This window comes from Pholcus phalangioides, unplaced genomic scaffold (genome assembly GCF_987345545.1).
Source record: "Pholcus phalangioides strain wild (caught in Gottingen) unplaced genomic scaffold, Ppha-v1.0 ptg000008l_1, whole genome shotgun sequence".
Lineage (NCBI taxonomy): Eukaryota > Metazoa > Arthropoda > Arachnida > Araneae > Pholcidae > Pholcus > Pholcus phalangioides.
Genome location: NW_028301601.1, coordinates 49,648,696 through 49,671,337, shown reverse-complemented (window position 1 = coordinate 49,671,337; position 22,642 = coordinate 49,648,696). Strand labels below are relative to the sequence as shown.

The 22,642-nt window shown below is 39.6% G+C and overlaps 1 protein-coding gene across 3 annotated transcripts in view; it reads right to left on the bottom strand.

Annotated features, from left to right (window-relative positions):
• LOC149084447 (IQ motif and SEC7 domain-containing protein 1-like) overlaps window positions 1-22,642 on the bottom strand; it is a 425,974-nt gene that overhangs the window by 223,815 nt on the left and 179,517 nt on the right. The window contains exon 1 of one of the 3 annotated variants that reach the window (XM_089234842.1): window positions 15,803-16,473. The exons of the other annotated variants lie outside the window; for them this stretch is intronic. Coding sequence (XP_089090968.1) covers window positions 15,803-16,014 — 212 coding nt within the window. The 5' untranslated portion in view covers window positions 16,015-16,473. Of the gene's footprint in view, window positions 1-15,802; window positions 16,474-22,642 lie in introns of those variants that run through there. 3 annotated transcript variants of the gene reach the window in all.

The window sequence follows — 22,642 nt, the reverse complement described above, 5'->3', positions numbered from 1 at the left end:
ATCAACGCTAATGGTTTTCAATGACTGACACATGACCGAAGAATAACAAAAGTCCACTTCATTCCCATTTATTGAAGATGTAGAAAGAAAAGCCAGGTTACCACTAATATAATTTCGAGAGGCGGCGTGAACCAGTTTCCCTTAATGATTCGATGCGGAAGATGTTGGCGGTCCACGGGGTACAAATTATGGAAGCGGCAATCAATTTTCTATTACTTCGAATCAATGAAGAATAAAAAAATGGATCGAACTGATGATGGGCATCTAATAGGCTTAGCTGGAAGGTCACACAATTAGATACAAAAGAAAAAAAAAATTAGGACACACACATAGCACTCACGAGGAGCATAACCATCGAACACACCAGCCATTCAAATGGAAATTTTCAAAAATATTTTGACCGGTCAATGTCCGAACATGTCCATTGTGGTCAGCATTCGTTTTTTTTTCCCATTGCTAGCACGATAATAAAAATTTATGCTAAAAAGTACATCGTCGGTTGCATTATCAATAGTGAAGAGGTTACTTTTATGGGAAAAAAATATCAATATATCGACACTATTTCGAGAAACTTGTTACGCACACTATTTTCGGTGGTCATCGATAACATCTGGATCAATAAGAGAGAGAGTATCCACAGTTACGTGCTCATCTACTACGACCAAACTGGTTTATTCTTGCAAAAAAAATGGTAATTTTGCGGCTATTCCCATTGTGTTTTTCACTCGCACTTTTTATATATTCCTGTTCGTTTTCTTTTTTTTCGGGCTATGAGATATCGTGTCCGTTTTTCGTGATTGCAATCATGTAGGATGATTTTGAGGTGCATGAATACAGATTTCCAGCCATCACGAATGCGTACTTAGTAAACCTCACGGCAGGTGCTGATCACTTCTTTTTCTTAAAACTCGAGCGTAATTATTCCTCTAATACACAATAACCTTGGAGGAGAGAAACACTTTCATTGTTACGTGGATCGCAACGGTTTCGTGTCGCCGTCGATCCCAACGACTTTTGGAGAACTTTTCTATCGTATTTATTGTCATTTGACTTATACGGAAAACTTGCATTCCGTTATTCATCCGACAGCCGTCATAAATGGATAAGAATAACTGCATAGTTTCTAACCCGCAGTATATTCACATTAACACCAAACATGGCCCCCATTTTGTCCCTTGCGAGATATAAAGCGGTCCACTTTTCGGCTGGACCATGCTGGAAAAATCCTACCGGTATCCAGGCCCGTCCATATGGTCCACATCCGCCGGAGCCCCACGCCATCTCCAAACAGCAACAGCCACACTCCCTACACACGGCCTACAAATGAACGCCGTCATCCGCCGCTCCCCAAGCAAAGGAGCAACAGAACCGAGCCGAATGTCTGTCCTTATCCAGTAGCACATGTCCCATCCACCCTCATCACTGTACTTTGTCCCTAACCCTTCGTCTGTTGATATGCCTGCTGTATATTTATAGATCATTGGAGTGACCCATGGCACAGTTCCAGAGCATCAGTGAAACGGCCCGCGACACATTTGTAAATCATTTGAGACGGCCCCCAGCACATTTAAAAAACATTTAAGTTATCCGCGACATATTTTCCGATCATTCACGTGACCTGCGGTGGAGTTGCACATCCCTTAAGTGGACTGCGTTATATTTGCAGATCACTTGAGTGATTCACGTAACAGTCCCAGAGCACCAGTTAAGGAGCTCGCGGCACGTTTTCACACCCACTCACGTGAACCGCTGCACATTTCCAGAGACCACGAGTAACCCGCGACACGTTTTCAAACTAACGAAGTGTCCCGCACTTGCCAAAATTTGAGTTCTAATGTCATATGATGTCATCAACTTGTATGCAGTTATTCGTCCGCTAGCCATCTCGAAATGGTAAGAAAATTGCAAATATAAATTTCCTAAAAAATAACACGTTTGCAACCTCGTTTTATAGAGATAAATTTAGAACTGAGTGAGTTTATTTGGCCTCCAAATGGATACTTACGATTGACAAAAAAAAAAAACCCTCTCTAAAACTGGGTTTGGAGATAAACTGCTCAAATTGTTGGTCATTGATGGACGTCTTGCGATTCTGATTCGATTCCGAAACGTTCTGGATTTCTTCCACAGTGATAAAATTCAACTTCTTCCGGCAGTATCAACGAGGTTAGTATCAGGATTTTAAAAAAGATCTATATTCGCAAACCCCTGAAATATATTTTTTTCTACCATTCTGGAAATCAACTGTAGATTATTATGGAGTACATTTGGTTCTTTTTTTTTTAGAATGACTTGATGGGAGTGAAAAATTTAGGAAATTATTGATAATTAAATCGATAATCATACTGACGTGACATTTCATATCTTAAAAAAAAGGGAAGAGAGAATATTTTTTTTTTACAAACTCACTATGAATTTATAGTCGTTAAACTAGTCAAATTTGCAGAAAGACTCGGTGTAGTTTTGCAGTCTCGAAAACTTGACGCATTAACCCTCAAATGAATAGCTTAGAAGGTCTTGAATACTTCAAATCTTGCTTATATGGCAAGGTTGAATGTTTCAACCTAGCCAATCTTGCTCACGGAAATACAATTTTAACCGATTTTGACTATATTCAGCACAGCTATGATTTTGTTGATCTAGGCTTTGTTTTGTTCAATTTATCACATCGAAAATAATAACTCTTAAGGAACTTTTCACCTACAAACTGCTATTCAAATGTCGAAAATACTAAAATATGTTTCCAACTCAAGGCCGTGCTCCACTCAAAACGAGGAAGAGTTAAACTATTCATCCACATATAAAAAGCCTATTCGTACCCACCCAAAAATACTAGAGGTAACAACATTCATCTCCTATCCATACTCCGACATCTCGTCATTCATCAAAGCCTATAGACTCGAAATAGGCGAGAATGCTACGCCTATGCAATAGGCTAAACACCCAAGCGAGAAAGTTAATACGTGCCTATCCTCTGCTTAAATAGAGAGGGTAGACGTCTCATCTGTATTCGGGAAGCAAGTTCTCTTCAAACAAAAGAGAAATCGGCTGCATGTAAAAAAAAAATTATGTTGAGTTTCGCGTTGCACCCCGAGGAGCATTACCAGTAAAGCCTACCTTAGGCCTCACCCTGTTGTACCTGTCGAATTCTTTTCTCACAGCTACTCACATACAGAGTGGCTATAATCAAACTGACGCTACATGAAGCCACCCTTGGTTCGATTTAATAACCACAATGACATGAATTCCATACGAGGACTAATGAAGGCATAAGGTACGAGTGCTCATCCTTTCAGAGACTGCGGCCCATTTTTCATCGGTTTGAAAACGTGTTGCGGGACATTTAAGTGATCTGTAAATTCTTCGCGGATAGCTTAAAAGATCTAAAACTGTGGCCGCGCGGGGGGCCACTTGAGTAATCTGAAACTGTGCCACGGGTCAACTAATTGAGGTGAGAATGTGCCGCGGGTTACGTGATCTGTGAATGAGTCCCAGGTCACTTCTGAGTGTTCTGTAAATTTGTCGCGGGCTACTTAATTGATCTGAAACTGCGCTGTCGGCGCCTCAAGTGATCTGAAACGGTGCCGTGGGTAACTTAATCGAGAGTAGGTGGGACTGGTGTCCCGAGTGGTTACCGGAGGACGGACACCGAATTCACCCTTTAACTGCTCCTTCTCCACATTACACGAAATGCCAAAATGCATGCTTGCCCAACTGACAAAGTATCTAGTTGCGGATGTGCCCCAGGTCACTTTAGTGATCAAGTCACAAGTGATATGTAAATATATAAACGTAACTGCAGGGGGAAGGGCAAGGACAGGTCTGGTGCCTAAGAGCTGGACCAGACGGATCGCCGAATTCACTCTCTAACTCAGTTTCCCAAACTTTTTGTTCCATCGCCCACTTCAGAAATTTTTCTCTCATCGCCTACTATTCAAGCGAACCCGTAGGATCCTATGTTAAACCAGTCGCTTTTATCGCCTCCCTGGATCCTTCCATCGCCCACCAGGGGCGATATTAACAACTTTGGGAAACACTGCTCTAACTGCTCTTTCTACATTACACGGGGCGCCAAATGTATGCCTACCCTAGCTGATAAATGTCCTGTGGGTCACCTGATTGAAGTGATAGTGTGCGCCGCGTAATCTGTAAATGTCTTTTGGGTTACTTTAGTGATTTGGAAATGTAGCACAGACCACTTGCGTCATCTGTAAAGGGACCGTTCAAGTATTACGTCATCATCCATGGGGGGGGGGGGGGTTCCGATTTGCTGACTTTTGATGACGGGGGGGGGGTTTGGATAATGCTTACGTAAACAACCACCCCTTATGAAAATATGAGTTAGGATTCAGAGGGGCAGAGCTGATGACGAAATTTTGCTGACAAGAGGGGGGGGGGGGGTCAAAAATGGCTAAAAACTTGCTTACGTAATACTGGAACGGCTCCTTGGGGGTGGGGGCGATCGCCCTTTTAATGGCCGGATACTATGGGAAAATAATTACCCCGTATGATACGGAGCGGTCCTACGAGCTTGCACAATTCGTCACCCCTCTCAACACAACACACTAGATCTGCCCCTTGTGAGACCATGGTGACATCTTTTCTCTGTCATGCACATATCACATTCAACTCTAATATGGTGGAAAGAAAGTGTGAGAAATTTAGAACTAACACCCGCTCGTCACACACGGGCACAAAAGGAAGAGCTGATGAGTTACGTCCGTTCCGTTAGTTAAGAAATGCACCTTATTTTATAAAATTTTTGTACGTTCTAAATTGACTCAGAAATCAACTCGAAGTATGAAGTCTCTCACTCGTGGATGTGTGCTGAGGATCTCGATTAACCCATCTTCACTGACGTTAAGTTTGGTGCACAGCTTTGTAGAAGAAAAAAATTCCAATTAATTTTTCATACAAAAAAATTGACACGTTTTTAAGACAAATAAAATTTAATTGGCCGAATGGTCGACGCGTTTCGGCTCTACAATGGAGAGTCGTCATTAAGACCTCGCGTCGACCATTCGACCAATTAAATTTTATTTGTCTTAAAAACGTGTCAATTTTTTTGTATTAATTTAAACCAGGCAAAGTTTTAATTTTCGTAATAACAATTTTTATATAAATTTCTGTATGAAATGAACATTTTTCTAAATTAGAAGGGTTAATGAGTGCCATAGTATGTTTTGAAATTCATTTGTAAAGAAATTTGGTTTTTTCTATGACTTTTCAAACATGAAATTTTCAGAAATTTCATCCCGATTTTCGATCTGGAATTTTTTTCTTATGCCCGAAAAGAATATATTTTTTAAAAAAATAACTTTTTCGTAAATATTTTTACCACATGATACATGCTTTCCTAAAATCCAAATTCATCATAATTATTTTGATTGAATTAAATTAATTTATGTTTTAAAAAGTTAATTGGAAATTTATATTAATGACAAAGAAAAACATGCTGAATTAATCTATATACACTGAAGAGCCGAAAAAACTGGTACACACCTGCCTAATATCGTGTAGGGCCCCCGCGAGCACGCAGAAGTGCCACAACACGACGTGGCATGGACTCGACTAATGTCTGAAGTAGTGCTGGAGGTAATTGACACCATGAATCCTGCAGGGCTGTCCATAAATCCGTACGAGTACGAGGGGGTGGAGATCTCTTCTGAACAGCACGTTGCAAGGCATTTCAGATATGTTCAATAATGTTCATGTCTGGGGATTTAGGTGGCCAGCGGAAGTGTCTAAAGTCAGAAGAGTGTTCCTGGAGCCACTTTGTAGCAATTCTGGACGTGTGGGGTGTCGCATTGTGCAAGTCCGTCGGAATGCGCAATGGACATGAATGGGTGCAGGTGATCAGACAGGATGCTTACGTACCTGTCACCTGTCAGAGTCGTATAGATGTATCAGGGGTCCCATATCATGCCAACTGCACACGCCCCATACCATCACAGAGCCTCCACCAGCTTGAACAATTCCCTGTTGACATGTAGGGTCCATGGATTCATGAGGTTGTCTCCATACCCGTACACGTCCATCAGCTCGAAGCAATTGGAACCGAGACTCGTCAGACCAGGCAACGTGTTTCCAGTCCTCAACAGTACAATGTCGGTGTTGTCGTGCAGTCATCAAGGGTACACGAGTGGGCCTTCGACTCCGAAAGCCCATATCGATGATGTTTCGTTGAATGCTTCGCACGCTGACACTTGTTGATGGCCCAGCGTTGAAATCTGCAGCAATTTGCGGAAGGGTTGCACGTCTGTCACGTTTAATGATTCTCGTCAGTCCCGTTCTTGCATGATCTTTTTCCGGCCGCAGCGATGTCGTAGATTTAATTTTTTACCGGATTCCCGATATTCACGGTACATTCGTGAAATGGTCGTACGTGAAAATCCAAATTTCATCGCTACCTCGGAGATGCTATGTCCCATCTCTCGTGCGCCGACTATAACACCACGTTCAAACTCACCTAAATCTCGATAACCTGCCATTGTAGCAGCAGTAACCGATCTAACAACTATGCCAGACACTTGTTGTGTTATATAGGCGTTGCCGACCGCAGCGCCGTACTCTGATTGGTTCCATATCTCTTTATTTGCATACGCATGCGTGCACCAGTTTTTTTGGCTCTTCAGTTCACATTTATATCAAATTGATTTTCTGTCTGTCTGTCTGTGTGTATGTTCTCTATATAAATCTACAATTTTAGATCGATCGTCGCCAAATTTTGCATATATACCAAATGGAACCCGACTTGAACGATAAGCTACTTTAAAATTTCGTCAGAGCAGGACAAATGCCCTAAATGGGCAAAAAAACTGTCGGGCAACAATGGTTTTTTGGCCTGAACAATCACTTTCGGAACGTTTACTTTGGTTACCGTGGTTTCCTAGCAATGAGTTTCAGACGTGTATATGCCTTTGCAATGGTTTGTCACTTCTGTAACGCTGCCAGTGCATGTATAACAGTTTGTACATTTACAATGGTTCGCTACTTTTTTTCAATCCTCCCAGTAATGAGAGCTTTTTGAATAGACGGCATCATCAGCATCACTTTGAGGGTCAGGCAAAGGTTGATCCCTATAGAAATCAGTTTTAAACATGTCGATTCTACTGTAGAAATGCGGAAATTTAGTGGGGTTTTCCGCCACATCAATAATTTTAAAAGGTGTATTGAATTCTAGATTTTTGAAATATTGAGTTTGCTTAGAGATATACGAAGTCCAGGAGATTAAATATGAAGTAATTAGACGGACTACTTTTGAGTTGGATATTCATGCTATAACATTGATTTGAACTTTTTATTTATATCTTCTCAAGCATGAAAATTAATGTCTCCGTATTGTCTTTCGATATTCAAGTGCATAAATTCATGTAGTTTAGGATGTTTTTAAAATTAATTATTGGCCCGTAAAAGTACATCGAAAACATTCCACAGCTTTAATTAAACATTTTTTGGAAGCTGAAACGGGCAGATGGATAACTGGAAGTTCGGGGGGGGGGGGGGGAGGACGAAATACTTAGCGCACCTTAAAAAAGGAAAAAAAAAAATGTATTCATTTCTACGTTTCTTTAAATCTAGATTTGTTTCTTTCATGAGTCGCGCAGGAAGTCGCCATATTGGTTTACTTAAACACAGTTTGTATGTCCCTCAAAGAAAGAAAGGAGAAATCACGTGATCCAAAAAGCCTCATTGAAGAAAACCCGGGCAGCGCCGGGTATTATAGCTAGTGTATTTATGTTTTTGAAACTTCTCAAATATGTTACTCAAGCAACCAGTTACACATAAAAAAGAAATTGCAATTTGGTCGCGATTTTGAAGAGCGGTCAAAAGCACGGGGGTACGAGAAAAAAATATGGTCCAAAAGTGAAAAAAAAACGTTGCCGGTAAAAAAAACCGTTGAGGAAAACACTGGTCTAGCTCATATTATTTGCAGAGGTATACGAAATCTGCCACATACGTGAAAATGCCACATGAATGATTATTTTCGAATCGTATTTCATTTGTGTATTGACTGAATAATGAATGAGGTTTTTTGATTCACCATCCACACAATACGACAACCTTGATATCATTAACCAGATTGATATACTTACGAAACTTTTACGTTCAATAGGGCACGAATCTACTATAAGACATACGCACATTCAAATATTTCTCCAGGGAATTTGAGATATCCAAAATATTACTGATGCATAGAAACCCCGTAAACATCTGCACTTTAGTAAATATGACCCACAGTGACGAGAAAAACAACCTGTCTATAACGTCACCAAGCATTAGGATACGAAAAAAAAAATGGATTATCTCAGAAGACAATTCACGAAGACGAAGTAAATAACTGCACTAAAACCTAAATGTCTTCAAGAAGCTTCGTCTCACTCTAATCGAAGAAAACACATCAGGCGTTACGATGACATTGTTCACTGGCCCGGATTGCGTTCAGATGGCAAGGTTAAAAGAAGATGATATATATAAGAAAAAAAACCAATGTTTTTCCCATAAAAAAACACGAATTTGAGCTCTAGTTAGCTTTTTTCTTCCCCCAACTCTCCACGGTAACATCAAAGCATAAGTATTTTCCTAACGGAGAATAACTTCCGTATTTTTCTTGTTTGGCAACACAAACAAGAAAGCGCCATAAAGATGTTAATGGCGAGAAGTGATAATGAAAAAAAAAAAAACTTATAATATGCATTACATTAAATACGTCTCCATGCATCGTTCCTCATCTCAAAGTGATGGTCACGGTCGACAAAACTGGTTGAAACATATTCCGGCGTTACGTAAATGAGATAACTCGCGAGAAAAACCCCATCCTTCCAGCGATGAAATGATAACTTACAAGAGAGTATAATCGGAACTCATACATATTCATACGCGTAGTATAAGATATTATTGGAGTTTGTCTTAATTAGACCATCTTAAGATAAGGTATCCTTACATTGAGGACGTGAATGATATAGTTTCTGGAACGCGTACCAGAAAGAAATTCCAAATAATATAGTAATAAAAATAAATTAGTGTATATTAATTTAAACTTCTATCGGCTTTTAAAAAAACCAACGTCACTGCATTTTGAAGAGAGAAATAAAATGTATTATGAAGAACATTATTATTATTATTATTATTATTATATAAACATACAAAGGTGGTCCTAAATTAACTTTGCCGATACACGAGCCCCTAGCGGCCGCAAAAATCAGCAAACGCGAATGAAAGTATGCGCTCGAGAATGTCTAAAGCAGGGCTAGACAAATACCTGGCACCATGTTGCATGGCGACTAAAACAATTGATATTGGCGCCTAAGATTTTGTTCGTGTAGTAAATTACAGGCTGAGAGCAGCACAAAATGTTTGGAATTTATAGCCGCATATCTGCCAACATGAAAGAGGGTCACTGTGAGCTGAGAAAAGGCAAGGCAAAAGTAGCATTATTTTGAACATTTTTTTTGGTGCTTAAAATTTTTTTTTTTCTGGTGCCTAGACTTTTTTGCGATTTGCCGAGCCCTGGAGAATCAAGAATTTAGGCCTCGAGGTTTACGGTTTCAACAAAATCTGGAAAAATTGAAATAGCAACACTCAATTCTTTGCATTGCGAAGTGATCGGCGCAGTAAAGAACCATAAATGGAGCTGAAATGGTACATGTATCACCATAAACTCCAGCTCTGGACACCGGCAAAGAAACATGTGGAAACAACCAATGCACATTTCTGCCTGCGGAAGTTCCCCTCCAGGCATCAACACTTTATTGAGATCTTTCTTTGCCTGCGTCCTGTTCCCACGTTTATGATTCTACAGGTGCCGTTATAAGTTTGTTGTATCCCGTGTATATAATATGGCAAATGTAAGGTCACAGACAAATGTAAGGTTTCCTTTTACTTTTGAGAAAAAAGCAAGTAATTTTGAAAAAAAAAAACGAAAGAATTTAGTTAATTTTTCTTGAAAGAAATAAAATGTCAAATTCGGTTTGTGTTAATTTCTATTTTATGAAGGTCCATTTCCACGAACTACCATTTTACTGAAATGTCCCGAATATTGACCCAAATTTCAGCTGGACACACCCCTGCGAATAGAATGAACGGCTATTCATTGACTAGAAAATAAAAAATATTAAAAATTTCGAAATCGAAGTTTAAAAAAATTTTCAATAATTTACGGGTCCCGTAAATAATTGAATCATTTACAAATCAGTTTTGTCTTAATATGTGGCCCAGAGTTAATAATTTACGGGACATTTCCACGAACTCGACATTTCCGAAAATTTTTTTAAACTTCGATTTCGAAATTGTTAATATTTTTTATTTTCTAGTCAATGAATAGCCGTTCATTCTATTCGCAGGGGTGTGTCCAGCTGAAATTTGGGTCAATATTCGGGATATTTCAGTAAAATGGTAGTTCGTGGAAATGTCCCGTAAATTATTAACTCTGGGCCACATATTAAGACAAAACTGATTTGCCTTAATACGTGGTGATCTGTCTTAATGTGCATTCTTTTCTTCTTTTTTTTTGAAAATTAACATGAATTTCACATTCATGAAAAATTATTGGGGGAATACGCATGTGTTTAGCCAAAATTTATCGATTTTCCTTTCTGAAACAAATAATGTTGATGTGAGAAAAAGGGTGGGTCCAGTCCCCTCTTACGAAGTTTCAGTTAAAGAGACATAAGCCCTCGGGTTCCGGTCCTCCAACATTTTTGACGTGTATGTGAATCCGCATTCGTTAGCCCAGGCAGAAAAAAAAATTTCGTTGGACGAAAAATTCGTAAGTCGCGGCGTTCGTTAGCCGAAGTCGAATTAGCCGAAATCACTAACAATTTTTAAAAAATTTTAAACTATTTACCAATTTATTGGACACACTGTGCAAGAAATCATAAATTAAGTAGAACCAAAAACTACCAAATTAACCAAGAGAAACAATCCTACACTTGAAATCTAATCATTAATTTGAAAGCCGCATAGTCAACTCGCTTCTCCACTTCAGAAAAACCTACAAAATGATACGTCAATTCTAAACACTAAAGAAAAAAACTAATTTCACTGCATATTGAACGGTAATTAGAATGTATTGACACGTGTCTTTTTCAAGAATATACTTTTTTTCAGACCTCATGTCGAATCTTGACAGCAATTACATCACATTTCCTTGTGTGTCACTATGCTCTAATTGCGTAAGACTTTCGAGGACAGTCTCTTGGCTTTTTTCTTTCCCGTTTGGCGTCTTCGATAATTCGACAGAAAAAATATCAGGGAAGTGAAAGAAAAAAACTATTACCACATCATGATCATTCCATCAGACAAGGACCCGTTTCACTGATTTCATAGAGTAGCGATCACATGCGTGATCAAATTATTCACCAAACCAGTCTTTTTTTTTCGACCTGTCTTCTCGGGTTTTCCAGCCGAACGCCCATTCAAAACAGCAGGAACCCCCCCCCCCTTCTCCGATATATACTCGTTCTAAGTGAAACTGTTTCAACCTGGAGCCATATGCCCCGCCCTGCGATACTGGGGTATTCTGAGGGCCACGGGTGAAAATCAGATGAAATGGGAGCCACGGCAAGTTGTGAAAGGGGCGACAGATAACTGTGAAGAGGGGGGGGGGGAATAAAAAGCTCTCAACTTAAATATGGTAGGCAAGAAGAGTGACTACTTTCAGAATTTAGCAGAGCTATCCATGGACCAGGGCTATCTTAACTCATGTGCCCCAACTATTTTTCTTTAACACTTTTTTTTAGATATTATGCTAGCAATTAATTTCACTGTTATATTTTTGCCTTGTTAATACTGCAGGCCTACTACATTGTTGATAGCGCTTACTCATAGGTTGGTCCGACTCTGAAAAAAAAAAAAGAACGAATAAGGTTGAGACGCGATGATGTGATAGTCTCTTCACTAGAAAACAAAAAGTAGCGACACTGGAGTCAGATGAAGAATTTATAGAACATCAAACATCATTTTCCCTACTGTTGATAGTGGTCCAGCCTATTCCAAGTGGCGCAGTGGTAAGATGCTCTACTTCCACTACGGAGGTTACCATCAAGGTCCATGGGTTCGAAGAATCCGGGCATAGAACATCAGAAGCAAGTTCTTTACCTACTGAGCCTAGGGCGACCACATTGGAGCCTTCATTTCCCATCCAACTCCACTGGTTCGAAATTGCCCTATGGCGATATATGACCGGAGTTAGTGGGCGGTAATGTAGCCTATACCACTGCGCCCGAATGGCGTGGTGGCAAGATGCTCGTCTACCATAAAGGTTGCTGTTATAGTCCCAAGTTCAAACCCGGGGGGGATATAAGAAAGATAATTTCCCTAACAAGCTAGAGGGGACCATCGATATATAGCACTTTCATTTACAACCCATCTCATTAATGGCAGTAAATTGCAATATAGCGATATGGCCAGAGATGGTGTTTGGTGATGTAGTAGCCTATACTACTGATATGGCAGTATACTTATTGATTACACTGATTGGTAGCAAGTGGCTTGCAGAAGTATGAATTCAGTTTTGAAGGAATTGTGGCCAGATTGTCTTGCAGGCAGAAATTTCGAGAACTTTAACACTGAGATTATAGATGATATAGCAAAATCCCCCTCTTAACAGACACACTCTTTCACGGTAGAATTTTTTTGTCCCGCCAGTGTCCACAAAACAGAGGTTTTACTGTGTTAAAGAAACCAGATATGGCCCCGCTTTTGCTTAGATATGGGATACAAGACCGCTGTCTCCTAAGATTTGGATAGTCTATTGCAGGGGTGGCCAACAGCTGGCCCTTGAAGTGATTTTGTGCGGGCCCGCGACAAGGTAAAAGTACCATGAAAAAATTAAATTTATGATCATTATTTAAACTATCGGTTCCAACAGCAGATTTCTTGATTAAAACAAATTGCTTACAAACATCTTTTTTTTTTTTCTGGTGACGAAATTAATTTAATAACTAATTCAATTAATAACGGAACGGTTTATACACCGAAGTTGCACCGCTGATGCGGCCCGCGACGATATAGCTGAGCATTATGTTGGCCCCACGAACAGAAAGAAATTGGCCACTCCTGGTCTAGGCAAAAGCGTTTTCAGTGTTAGCCGAATGATTTCAATCGGTTTTACGTTATGCACTTGAGCGCAAAACACTGAAAATATTCGGAGTCCTTGAAATGAATTAATTTTACATTGATTCCCCTTATGAGAAAAAAAGTATATTTCGGTTTTTCAAAAATTCGGTTTACGAACTGACGGAACAATTTTCACGTAGTAATCACGTAAACCATGGTCGATTGTTCGTAGAAGCATAGACTAATAGTAATTATGTCTCTCCCCCCCCCCAGTGTAATTCATTGGTATATAATGTAATCTCACTCTTCATGGCATACGCCCTTGAATTACATATATATGGGGCGTCTGACAATCGTGGTAGTACTATAAATCAGTAGGAGTACTCTGATATTTTTGTAATACATTGTTAATTTGCAATTTCACACTGTAATGCTCAGCAAATGAGAGTTTTGAAAATGTCCCTGTTTTCAACAACAATTTCCGGGATTTGTCCCGATTTAGGCACCTCATCTGGTCACCCAAGTATAGTGTCTAAAGAGTCTAGTCCAAACATCCTGTTCCGCCAGAGATCGATTGTATTAGTGAAATTTTTGTTCATTACAGATTTAGTCCTGATTAAACTCAATTCAATAAGTAGAAAATGTCTCGGGTGAGCCATCGGGGGGGGGGGGGGGCAGAGCCCCTGGATAAGCCTGGGGGGGGAGTGCAAGGGCTGGAAAAAATTGAGAAACACTGCACCAAACCCGCCTTTTTTCGGGTTGTCTTCTCGGGTTTTCCAGCCGAACGCTCATTCAAAACAGCAAGTAAAAGAGTCCTTTTTCCCGCGACTCGTTTTACTTAAACTTTTTTTTAATGCATAATAATATACACACATCCGCTCTTGGTGAAGCCAACAGCTGCTGAATAACATGGTAAAAAAAAAAAGAGGATTGGTAGGTTGGTTGTGTGCATCTGCGCTTTGTCACAAGATCCTTCCGCTCATATTTCTACACAGAGATAGATAGATCTTCATCACTTCCCATTCCAATTAGAAGAGAAAACATCCGATTGATGGAAAAGAAAGGAAAAAAACTCTTCCCTTTCTCCTCAAGACAATGCGATGTCTGATTTTATTAGGAAGCCATTAATGTCTCAAGGTCCGCAATGCAATGAATTAACCATTATCAAGATGCGATTTTCCCACATCGTATATCAACAGACATGAAATGCAACTGTTTTTAAATGACAGCGGATAACAGCGATTTCTAGACGTGAATCAACATTGATTATATGTAAGGGTACGGAAATAAAACATTTCTTGAACAATGCTTCAAACTGGATGCGATATCGACAGGAAATAATTGAAAACTTCTCCCCCAGGGGCAAAGATACGAAAATATTTCAATACGAAAATATACAACTAAAATAACAAACAATGGCTAATTGAAATATAATTAGACATTTCAATATTCGAACTAAGCTTTCCTATTCAAAATAAGAATTAATGCAGGGACGTCTTCATTTTTACATGGTTTTTCCCGATAACTGCAAAAAAAAATGTCATTGGTGAAACACAAAAATCGGCAACGACATAATTGGGGGGTGGGGGGGGGAGGGGGTGCATCCACAATTTTCTTTAGAAGATGCCTGTTTTCTGTAAAATATGTTCCTCTACTTTTGTGAAAATGCTTCTTATTTTTGTTCAAGAACTCCAACGCTCAATCGTTGGTGGTTTTCCCGCCATTCGAGAGAGCGCATGAACATTTTTATGTTCAGGCAAGTAGGTTTTCAGTCCAGAGACCCTGGATGAATCTTATTCTGTGTATATGAGGGCACCCCTCCCCACCCCATCATAAATTTACTACGGAGTGACTTGCCAAAAGTCTTCACTACCTAGGGGCCTGGAATTAGGAGAGGAGAGAGTACGTGGCCGTCTTGACCGTATCATAGACCCGTCGAGGGCGGGGGGGGGGGCTATATCCTGGAGCCCCAACCTAACTGTGGAAAGTACTCCTGCCTATCTATTTACATACTTCTAGAAAATCGTGGTACAGAACCTCATTATCACGAGGGGGCCCACTTATGCACTCAAGTCCCCTGGCCTTGGAAACGCCCGGATGTGAGTGAATGCATAAACGGTGGGGAGGGGGGGTAGTGAGGTCATGGCCTACTCCGTTCATCGGGTCGCTCTCCTTACGGGATCATATTTTTGCTCTTCCAACGGTGAGCCCTTAACGAGGTTTGACGAAAGTCACTGATAAATCAAATATCTCTAACTCCAGTAGTGTTTTTCCTCTTCTTTCGAATCCTATTAACGGAGGATTCTTATTTGATGCTTGCTTTGGCCAGGGCTGCATCCAGAGAGAGGGGTAGGCCGACTCAGTTCCAGCCCAATAAAGCTATAGATAACGTGACTTTCTCCGTTGGATTAATGGATGTGTTTGGTGAAAATGCTACAAAGTCACATGTTAGTCCGTCTGACGTGTTGGGGATCAACATGACGTAGTGAATATATTTATATTCGTAACAAAAAAAAAAAAGCAAAAACAAACGAAGGGAATATATTCCCAGGTCTGACGGATGAAGTCACGTGATCTCTAGCTTCGTTGGCCTTGTGTTGAGTCGGCCGTGTAGGGTAGGAGTTACTGGCTTCCCGAAAGCTGGGCAAAAAACAGATGTTTAAGTCCTAATCGTCCAAAAATTTCTTTTCATTTGGTCCGTACTCAGCATAGATATACATCATTGTAAGAATCACGAACTTACCTCTTCATGTTCCCAGACACCGACGTCACTTTCAGGTAATACCTCCCGTAAGGAGAGAATGGGAGAAGGTAATCTTTAGCGATCCGGCTCCTGGTCACCTCCGCACAAGGAGACTCGAACCTACAGTGATCCGAATCAGCTCCTCGTACATTCGGCGAAGTCAAATAAACGGCCTCCTGATACAACACGGCCTCTTTATCCAATCCAAACATGATAAAATCGATTATTTAAAAATTCAATAATTTTTGTCGATCACCAATTTGTCGCACAGACGAAACTAATCCCATATAATCAATTTTTCAGTTGCACACTCGCACCTGAGGTAAACACAACACGCGCACATACACAATTTCACTTTGAAGACTCGTGTGCGGCACACCGTTAACCCCGCATGCGCCTGGAGAAAGAACCGAGGCAAAATTCAATAGGTGCCTAAAATAGACCAGGGGTTCCCTATAACAATTTTTTTTTTTGCTCCAGCTTCACCCAAAGAAGTTAGACGAGAGGAACCACAAAACACATCAGTGATTGATCAGATTTCACATGTAAATTTCGCATTCGGGAGCACGTGCGCGTGCACGGTTTTCGCGTACTCAGATCCTCTCAGAAAGCGCACAGTGAGGAAAGAAAACAGTGATATATTGACAGCTGAGGATCTCCATAACAAGAATCCTCCCATCCATGAACCCGAACCTCAGAATGAAAGACTCTTTGGAGAACATCCAGCTCTTCCGCCGCTCGTTTCTTTTCACGCTCCTCTTCTTTTCCTCGATTTCAACAGCGGCATCTAGCGGTGTTTTCTAGAATAAGCCAGAGGATTCGAGCTCTACCTCATTCAAATTAAATTGGACCTCACTCCCCCCCCCCCCCGCCCCAATCTACGTACTTTCTTTCGTCACCAGTAACTACAGGGTGTCCCAAAATTGACGGAGTAATTTGAAAAAAAAAAGAACAAGAAACAATAGAATAGCACCGTTTGCTGCATCGTAAAAATTTTAGAAAAAATTAAAATTTTAAGTCAGAATTTCAAGATTTTAGTTGCAAATTCTTGCAGCAAATAGCAAGCACTGTAGAGTCTAAGGGTGGGGGGTGGAATTAAAATACGATATTTTCAAAATTACACAATCTAGTTGCTGCAAATGGTAGACGTCCCAGAGTGAAATTCGCAGGAACTCAGAAGGGCCTGTTCATAAGTTTCAGACCTGGGCAAATATTAGTTTTTGGAACCTCATATCAGAATGAGAGGAGCCTCAACGAGAATATGAATTTGTGAGCCCCCACCCCCTCTCTCCATATGCGAATAGGAGTGGGGGGCTCAACAAGAATATTATTTTTTGAGGTCCGGTTATATCAGAATAACGGGCTTCACAAATCGAAAAACTCAGTCGCCAGCGAAGTTTCCTAAGAGCCAAGCATGATTTTCTCTCGTGGAAAGTATTCCTGAGTAAGTTGTTTCGACTTTTCTGGAACATGATGACTCCTTCTGGCATGGCAAAGCACACTTAATGAAATTAGAAAATTTTGTGGCGGGGGGGGGGGGGGGCAACTGCTCTGGGCGGCATGCAATCAATGATTACAAACTTATGACAATTTCTGTAATGATCTCATGCAACAATAAGATCAGAATACCATACATGCACTTCGTCTATATTCCTTTGCGGAACTCCTAACGGATTGGTTACATGCTGTAATGTGCGTGTACGTGTTGTGAACCTCACATGAAGTTTGTTTCCGTGTAATGCTTGATATAGTTGTTCCCAACTATGACCGAGGTGTAACGATCGAATATGTAGGCCTGTTGCTCTCTGCAACGAGGCTTTATAACGGGAAGATCGGCTCGAAGTTGGGAACAGATTTAAATGCTACACGTACAAAGTCGTTGAAATCTAAACATAACTGCTAATCCGAACAGATGAATCTGACGAGAATCATGAACTAATCCGAACAGGATTATCAAAATATTCAGATAACTGGGGGTTCTCTCATCTCCCGATCGTGAATTCTTTTTAAAACATTCATGAAACTATTTAACCTATCCCTGCGTGTCAAACAAGACCAATAAACTAGATAATGATGTTTAACAGTGGCACACACAGTCGACGGAACCCGGAGCATATCTGTTTTTCAAGAAATTCAGTAAGTTTGATAATGTCAATATGCTAGCGAAAGAAGTTTATTGGCAGTGCCGTCTTGGTGCAAGGCATATGAGGGATTTCAAGATAACCTTCAACTGCAATTAACCCCCCTTTAAGATCAACAATGAAAGAGAATCAAACTTTTGTAACAATGAAAGAGAATCAAACTTTTGTAACAATGAAAGATAATCAAACTTTTGTAACAATGAAAGATAATCAAACTTTTGTAACAATGAAAGATAATCAAACTTTTGTAACAATGAAAGATAATCAAACTTTTGTAACAATGAAAGATAATCAAACTTTTGTAACAATGAAAGATAATCAAACTTTTATAACAATGAAAGATAATCAAACTTTTGTAACAATGAAAGATAATCAAACTTTTGTAACAATGAAAGATAATCAAACTTTTGTAACAATGAAAGAGAATCAAACTTTTGTAACAATGAAAGAGAATCAAACTTTTGTAACAATGAAAGAGAATCGAACTTTTGTAACAATGAAAGAGAATCAAACTTTTGTAACAATGAAATGACATGGAATTCTCAAAACTCTACCATGACAATTAACAGGGTAGTCGTACCTAAGCATCTCCTTTGTGATTTATTTAAAATCTTTCTGCCGACAGGCAGAAATAGCTTTAACAGCGACCGGCTATTTCTGCTGAAAAGTCTCCTGAATTTTCCGGGAGGCTCCCTAATTTGTATTCTATGCATGGGCGGAGATACGGGGGGGGCCGTGGGGGGCATTGCCCCCCCCCCTCCAGCGTCAAAGGTGGAGTCGACTGATCTAATGTATATATGAGCTGACATCATCATCATCATCGTGCCCCCCCCAGCAATAATGACCTTGCCCCCCCCCCCAGACTTCCAAGTCAATCTCCGCCTATGATTCTATGTATCGGATTACCTAAAACATTTCTATACCTCCCGGACATAATCGGAAATTTTTTTTTTCCAAATTATTTACTCGGAAAATGTTCACTGAAACTGCCCCTCCCCACACTCCACCCCATAGCGCACCTGCGTGATATGAATATTTGCCACCGCACTTAATCACATCCAAATGTTTAATTTTGGCACGAAAACAAAAATTACATTTGCCAAAAAGTCGGTGCCATTTTGCCCTCCCCCCAAATTAGATTCATCGAGATGCACGAGTTTTTCCCCCTTGAAGCCCGAGGGCCAACGGGGGGTTATACTACGGTATCTGGATTCACACAATGGTTTCCTACCGATTCTTTCAATAATTTTAACATTATTTTTCATTAGTTCTGAAGACGTTTGCTCTTAATTGTGGAACTATTTCTGTCATCAATTATTGAATTATTTGTCATTACTTATAAAACCGTTTTCCTCATTAGTTTTCTAAAAGTAATTTTTATCAATCTCAAAAACTTTACTAATTTTCAACAAAGACTATCTTAGAATTGTTTCCCCAAATGCTTTTTAAAGTCTCCTAAATTAGACTACCATGAAACTTCACCACAAGGATATTTTTTCCTTAGTCCGCGAAGTAGCTTTATACCGAGATTCCAATTTGCAGTATTTAAAATGAAGCTAAGATAACGGTACACTTACTTCCCAGTATTGAAACGATAATAATATATTGTTTACTGATAAACCGTTATAAAAGACCATTAATTAGTATAAAATTGAGTTTGAATCTCATTTAAGAGATATAATTAGAAAAACAAATTGAATATTATTATTGGAGGCGGAAGCCCTTTTCAATTAAAATTAATTCTTTCACCAAAATTCTCGAATAAATTTTGCATCAAGGTTTCCCCCCTTCAGCACGTTTTATAAATTCTTCAACTATGGAAGCGTTTTTCGTTGCCACTACCTACTACTACTAAACCACACATGCAACTCGTTCACATTCGTCTGCGGGAACTTCTAACGAAGTGGTACATGTTGGAATATGCGTGTAATGTTTGTGAGCATGACTTGAAAAGTTTGTTTCTGTGTTGTGCTTGTTATAGTGCTGCCATCTATTTTTTCGAACTATGAGTGGTGTAATGATTGGAACTTTTACCGTCTCGTGGACCTGTTGCTCTCTGTGGGGAGACTTTTTAACGGGCAGATCGGCTCGCATTCGCGTCTAGAAGTTAGGAACAACAGAAAACCAACTTCAGCCAACCATCACTGCGGCCAACTACAAAAAGTTACGACGGCCACATGTGACCCCCACGGATCATTCGTTGAAGACCCCTTCCCCCGATCCTATACAAACATCAGCCTAAATTTTTGGAACCCTGTAGCTCATTAAATACAAATTTTCAAAAAAGATTAAAACAAGAATGTAGTGAAAGACCGTTATAACGACGGTTCACCATCACGAGGAAAATTGTCATTATAACGGACTTCTCATTACAAACGAATTCCCATAATTTTAATTTAGTCAGGTAATGCAATTGTAAAATAAATTGCAGCTTAAAGCAGTGGCGGATTAAAGTCGTTCGAGGCCCCGGGCACAAAAGAAAATAATGTGGCCCCCCTTAAGGTAGAAAAAAGTGTGAAGTTTGAGTTTTCGGGGCCCAGTGTGCCCACCATTAAATCCGCCTTTGACTTTAACTACATTGAAATGCTTTTTAGATCGTTTTTTGGCATTTTGCCTGCTGTAGCCTGTGTTTGTTTGTACATATTTGTAATACGTATTTTACGAATGAACAAACTCTAGTCCTGAAATTAAATTTTTGCACTCGCGTCAGTTAACTTTCAAAAAACATTTTGCATAGGATTTTCGTATTATCGAAGCGATTTAGTCGACTAATTAAAAGTCTCGATTATCATATTATTGTTCATTACTCAAAAAAGGTCAAAATTGTTCTAACCCCTTCTTTATTTTTGGGCTTCTTCATCATACACATGGGTTCAGTGAAGATATTATTCGGCTTTTTTAATCTCTCCCAGTATGTATGGACTCATCAACATTTTCGGAAAGTTTTTTAGCCCGATTTCTTTTTTAGTCATTGGACTGGAAGAGAGACTAAAGCCGAATAAAATCTTCACAGAACCCATGTATATGATGAAAAAGCTCAAAAATAATAAGAAGGGGTTAAAACAATTTTGACTTTTTTGAGTCCATTCTTTATTTGAAGTACCTTAGAGTAGATTTTCGAGGAGTTTCTCCCATGATAAGAGTCCATGTTCAATTCCTACAGAGAGGGAAGGAGAAATTACCATTTTTGAGGAGTCTTTTGATGTTATATCGAATGCTTTCAAACTTTCAACTCGCTATAATGGATTATTTTTATTATCTATAGCACAAGCCATTTGACTCCTAATAGTGATATTCCCGTTATAAGCCGTGCTATTTATAACGGAGTTTTACTGTATTACCTAACACTCTCGCTGTATAATAAACGTGAGTTGTTTCAAGTCTTCATATTCAATACCTCCTAGAATTATGGAAACGAAATCCATAATCTTCAAAATGCAAAGATCCAATTAGAACAAACGTGTGGGCTATAAACAAATACAATATATACGTATAGGAGTTTATTGAAAATCATGCGTGGGTAATAGAAACACAACCCAAGTGAGAAAGAAAAACAAAGTTAACCTTAATGCCTTAATATGTGTATATACAGGTTTTCATTAGTTCGCACCTAATTACCGCATGACACCTGCCAAACCAGGAGATTGAGCGGAACCATTAGCAAAATGGATCATTTCTCTGAGAAAAAAAAAAGCATGAATTACTTTTTTTTGCTTCTTTCCATAAAAAAAACTTCTGTGGGCGAATAAACTTTTTCTTTTCGGTATGGAAAGGCGACGATACTCAACTCTACACACTAATCTACAAGCCTACACGAAAAATTACTTCAACAGGTTCATCAAGTAGGCTGTCCTTCCAGTGTGCATAATAGAATTCCTTACCCGAGCTTTAAGTATCATTGAGAAAGACGCTCTGGACCACATCCAGGCATTTCCCACTGAGGGCGACGAACACAAAAGACATCCATCCTCCCTCAAACTCCTCGCCAACGCGGACTTGTGTATCACAGAAGGGCAAATCCAGGCCTACCTCCGGCGTAGGTAGGCCGTGAATGCACGTGGAGGGCTTCCTAAATATTTCTTATACTGCGGCCTTGGGAAGGAAAAAAAAGGGGAGTTTTCTCATCAAGGTGTTCGGCATACCTCACGTAGAAATTTGCAAACCTAATGGGGAGCAAACTAGGCTTTTACTTATGTATTCATGAATAAGTTCATGTACAAAAAAAAACCCCATAGTTTTTTTTAAAAACGTAGGCAGCTATTTACCAAGAAGGGGTTTCATATATATATGATGGGTTTTTATACACTTTTTCCTTCCCCATACACAATGGGCCTAGAATATTGATCAGTGTTTCTCAAAGTGGGTGATATGGTGACCTGGGGGCGGTAAAATAATAAGTGTAATGTAAGATTAGTTGGTTAAAGAGGCCCGTCATTTAGGGGGAGCAGGGGGGACGGTTTTGAAAATACACTATAAATGGTATATATATATATACGTAAATTGAGTGCATGTGCTTTGCCCCCCCCCCCGGAAAAAGTTGAAATGACGGCCCTGTCTTAAACCTGCAGTTAAAAGAACGGACCGCTATGAGGTTGTGTCGATTAAGATAACAAATTAGGTTATTTTCTTTCGATAATTTAAATTATTTAATTAATTTAAAATTATTTCTTCTTTTTATCATGTTTGGGAGAAGCGGGGA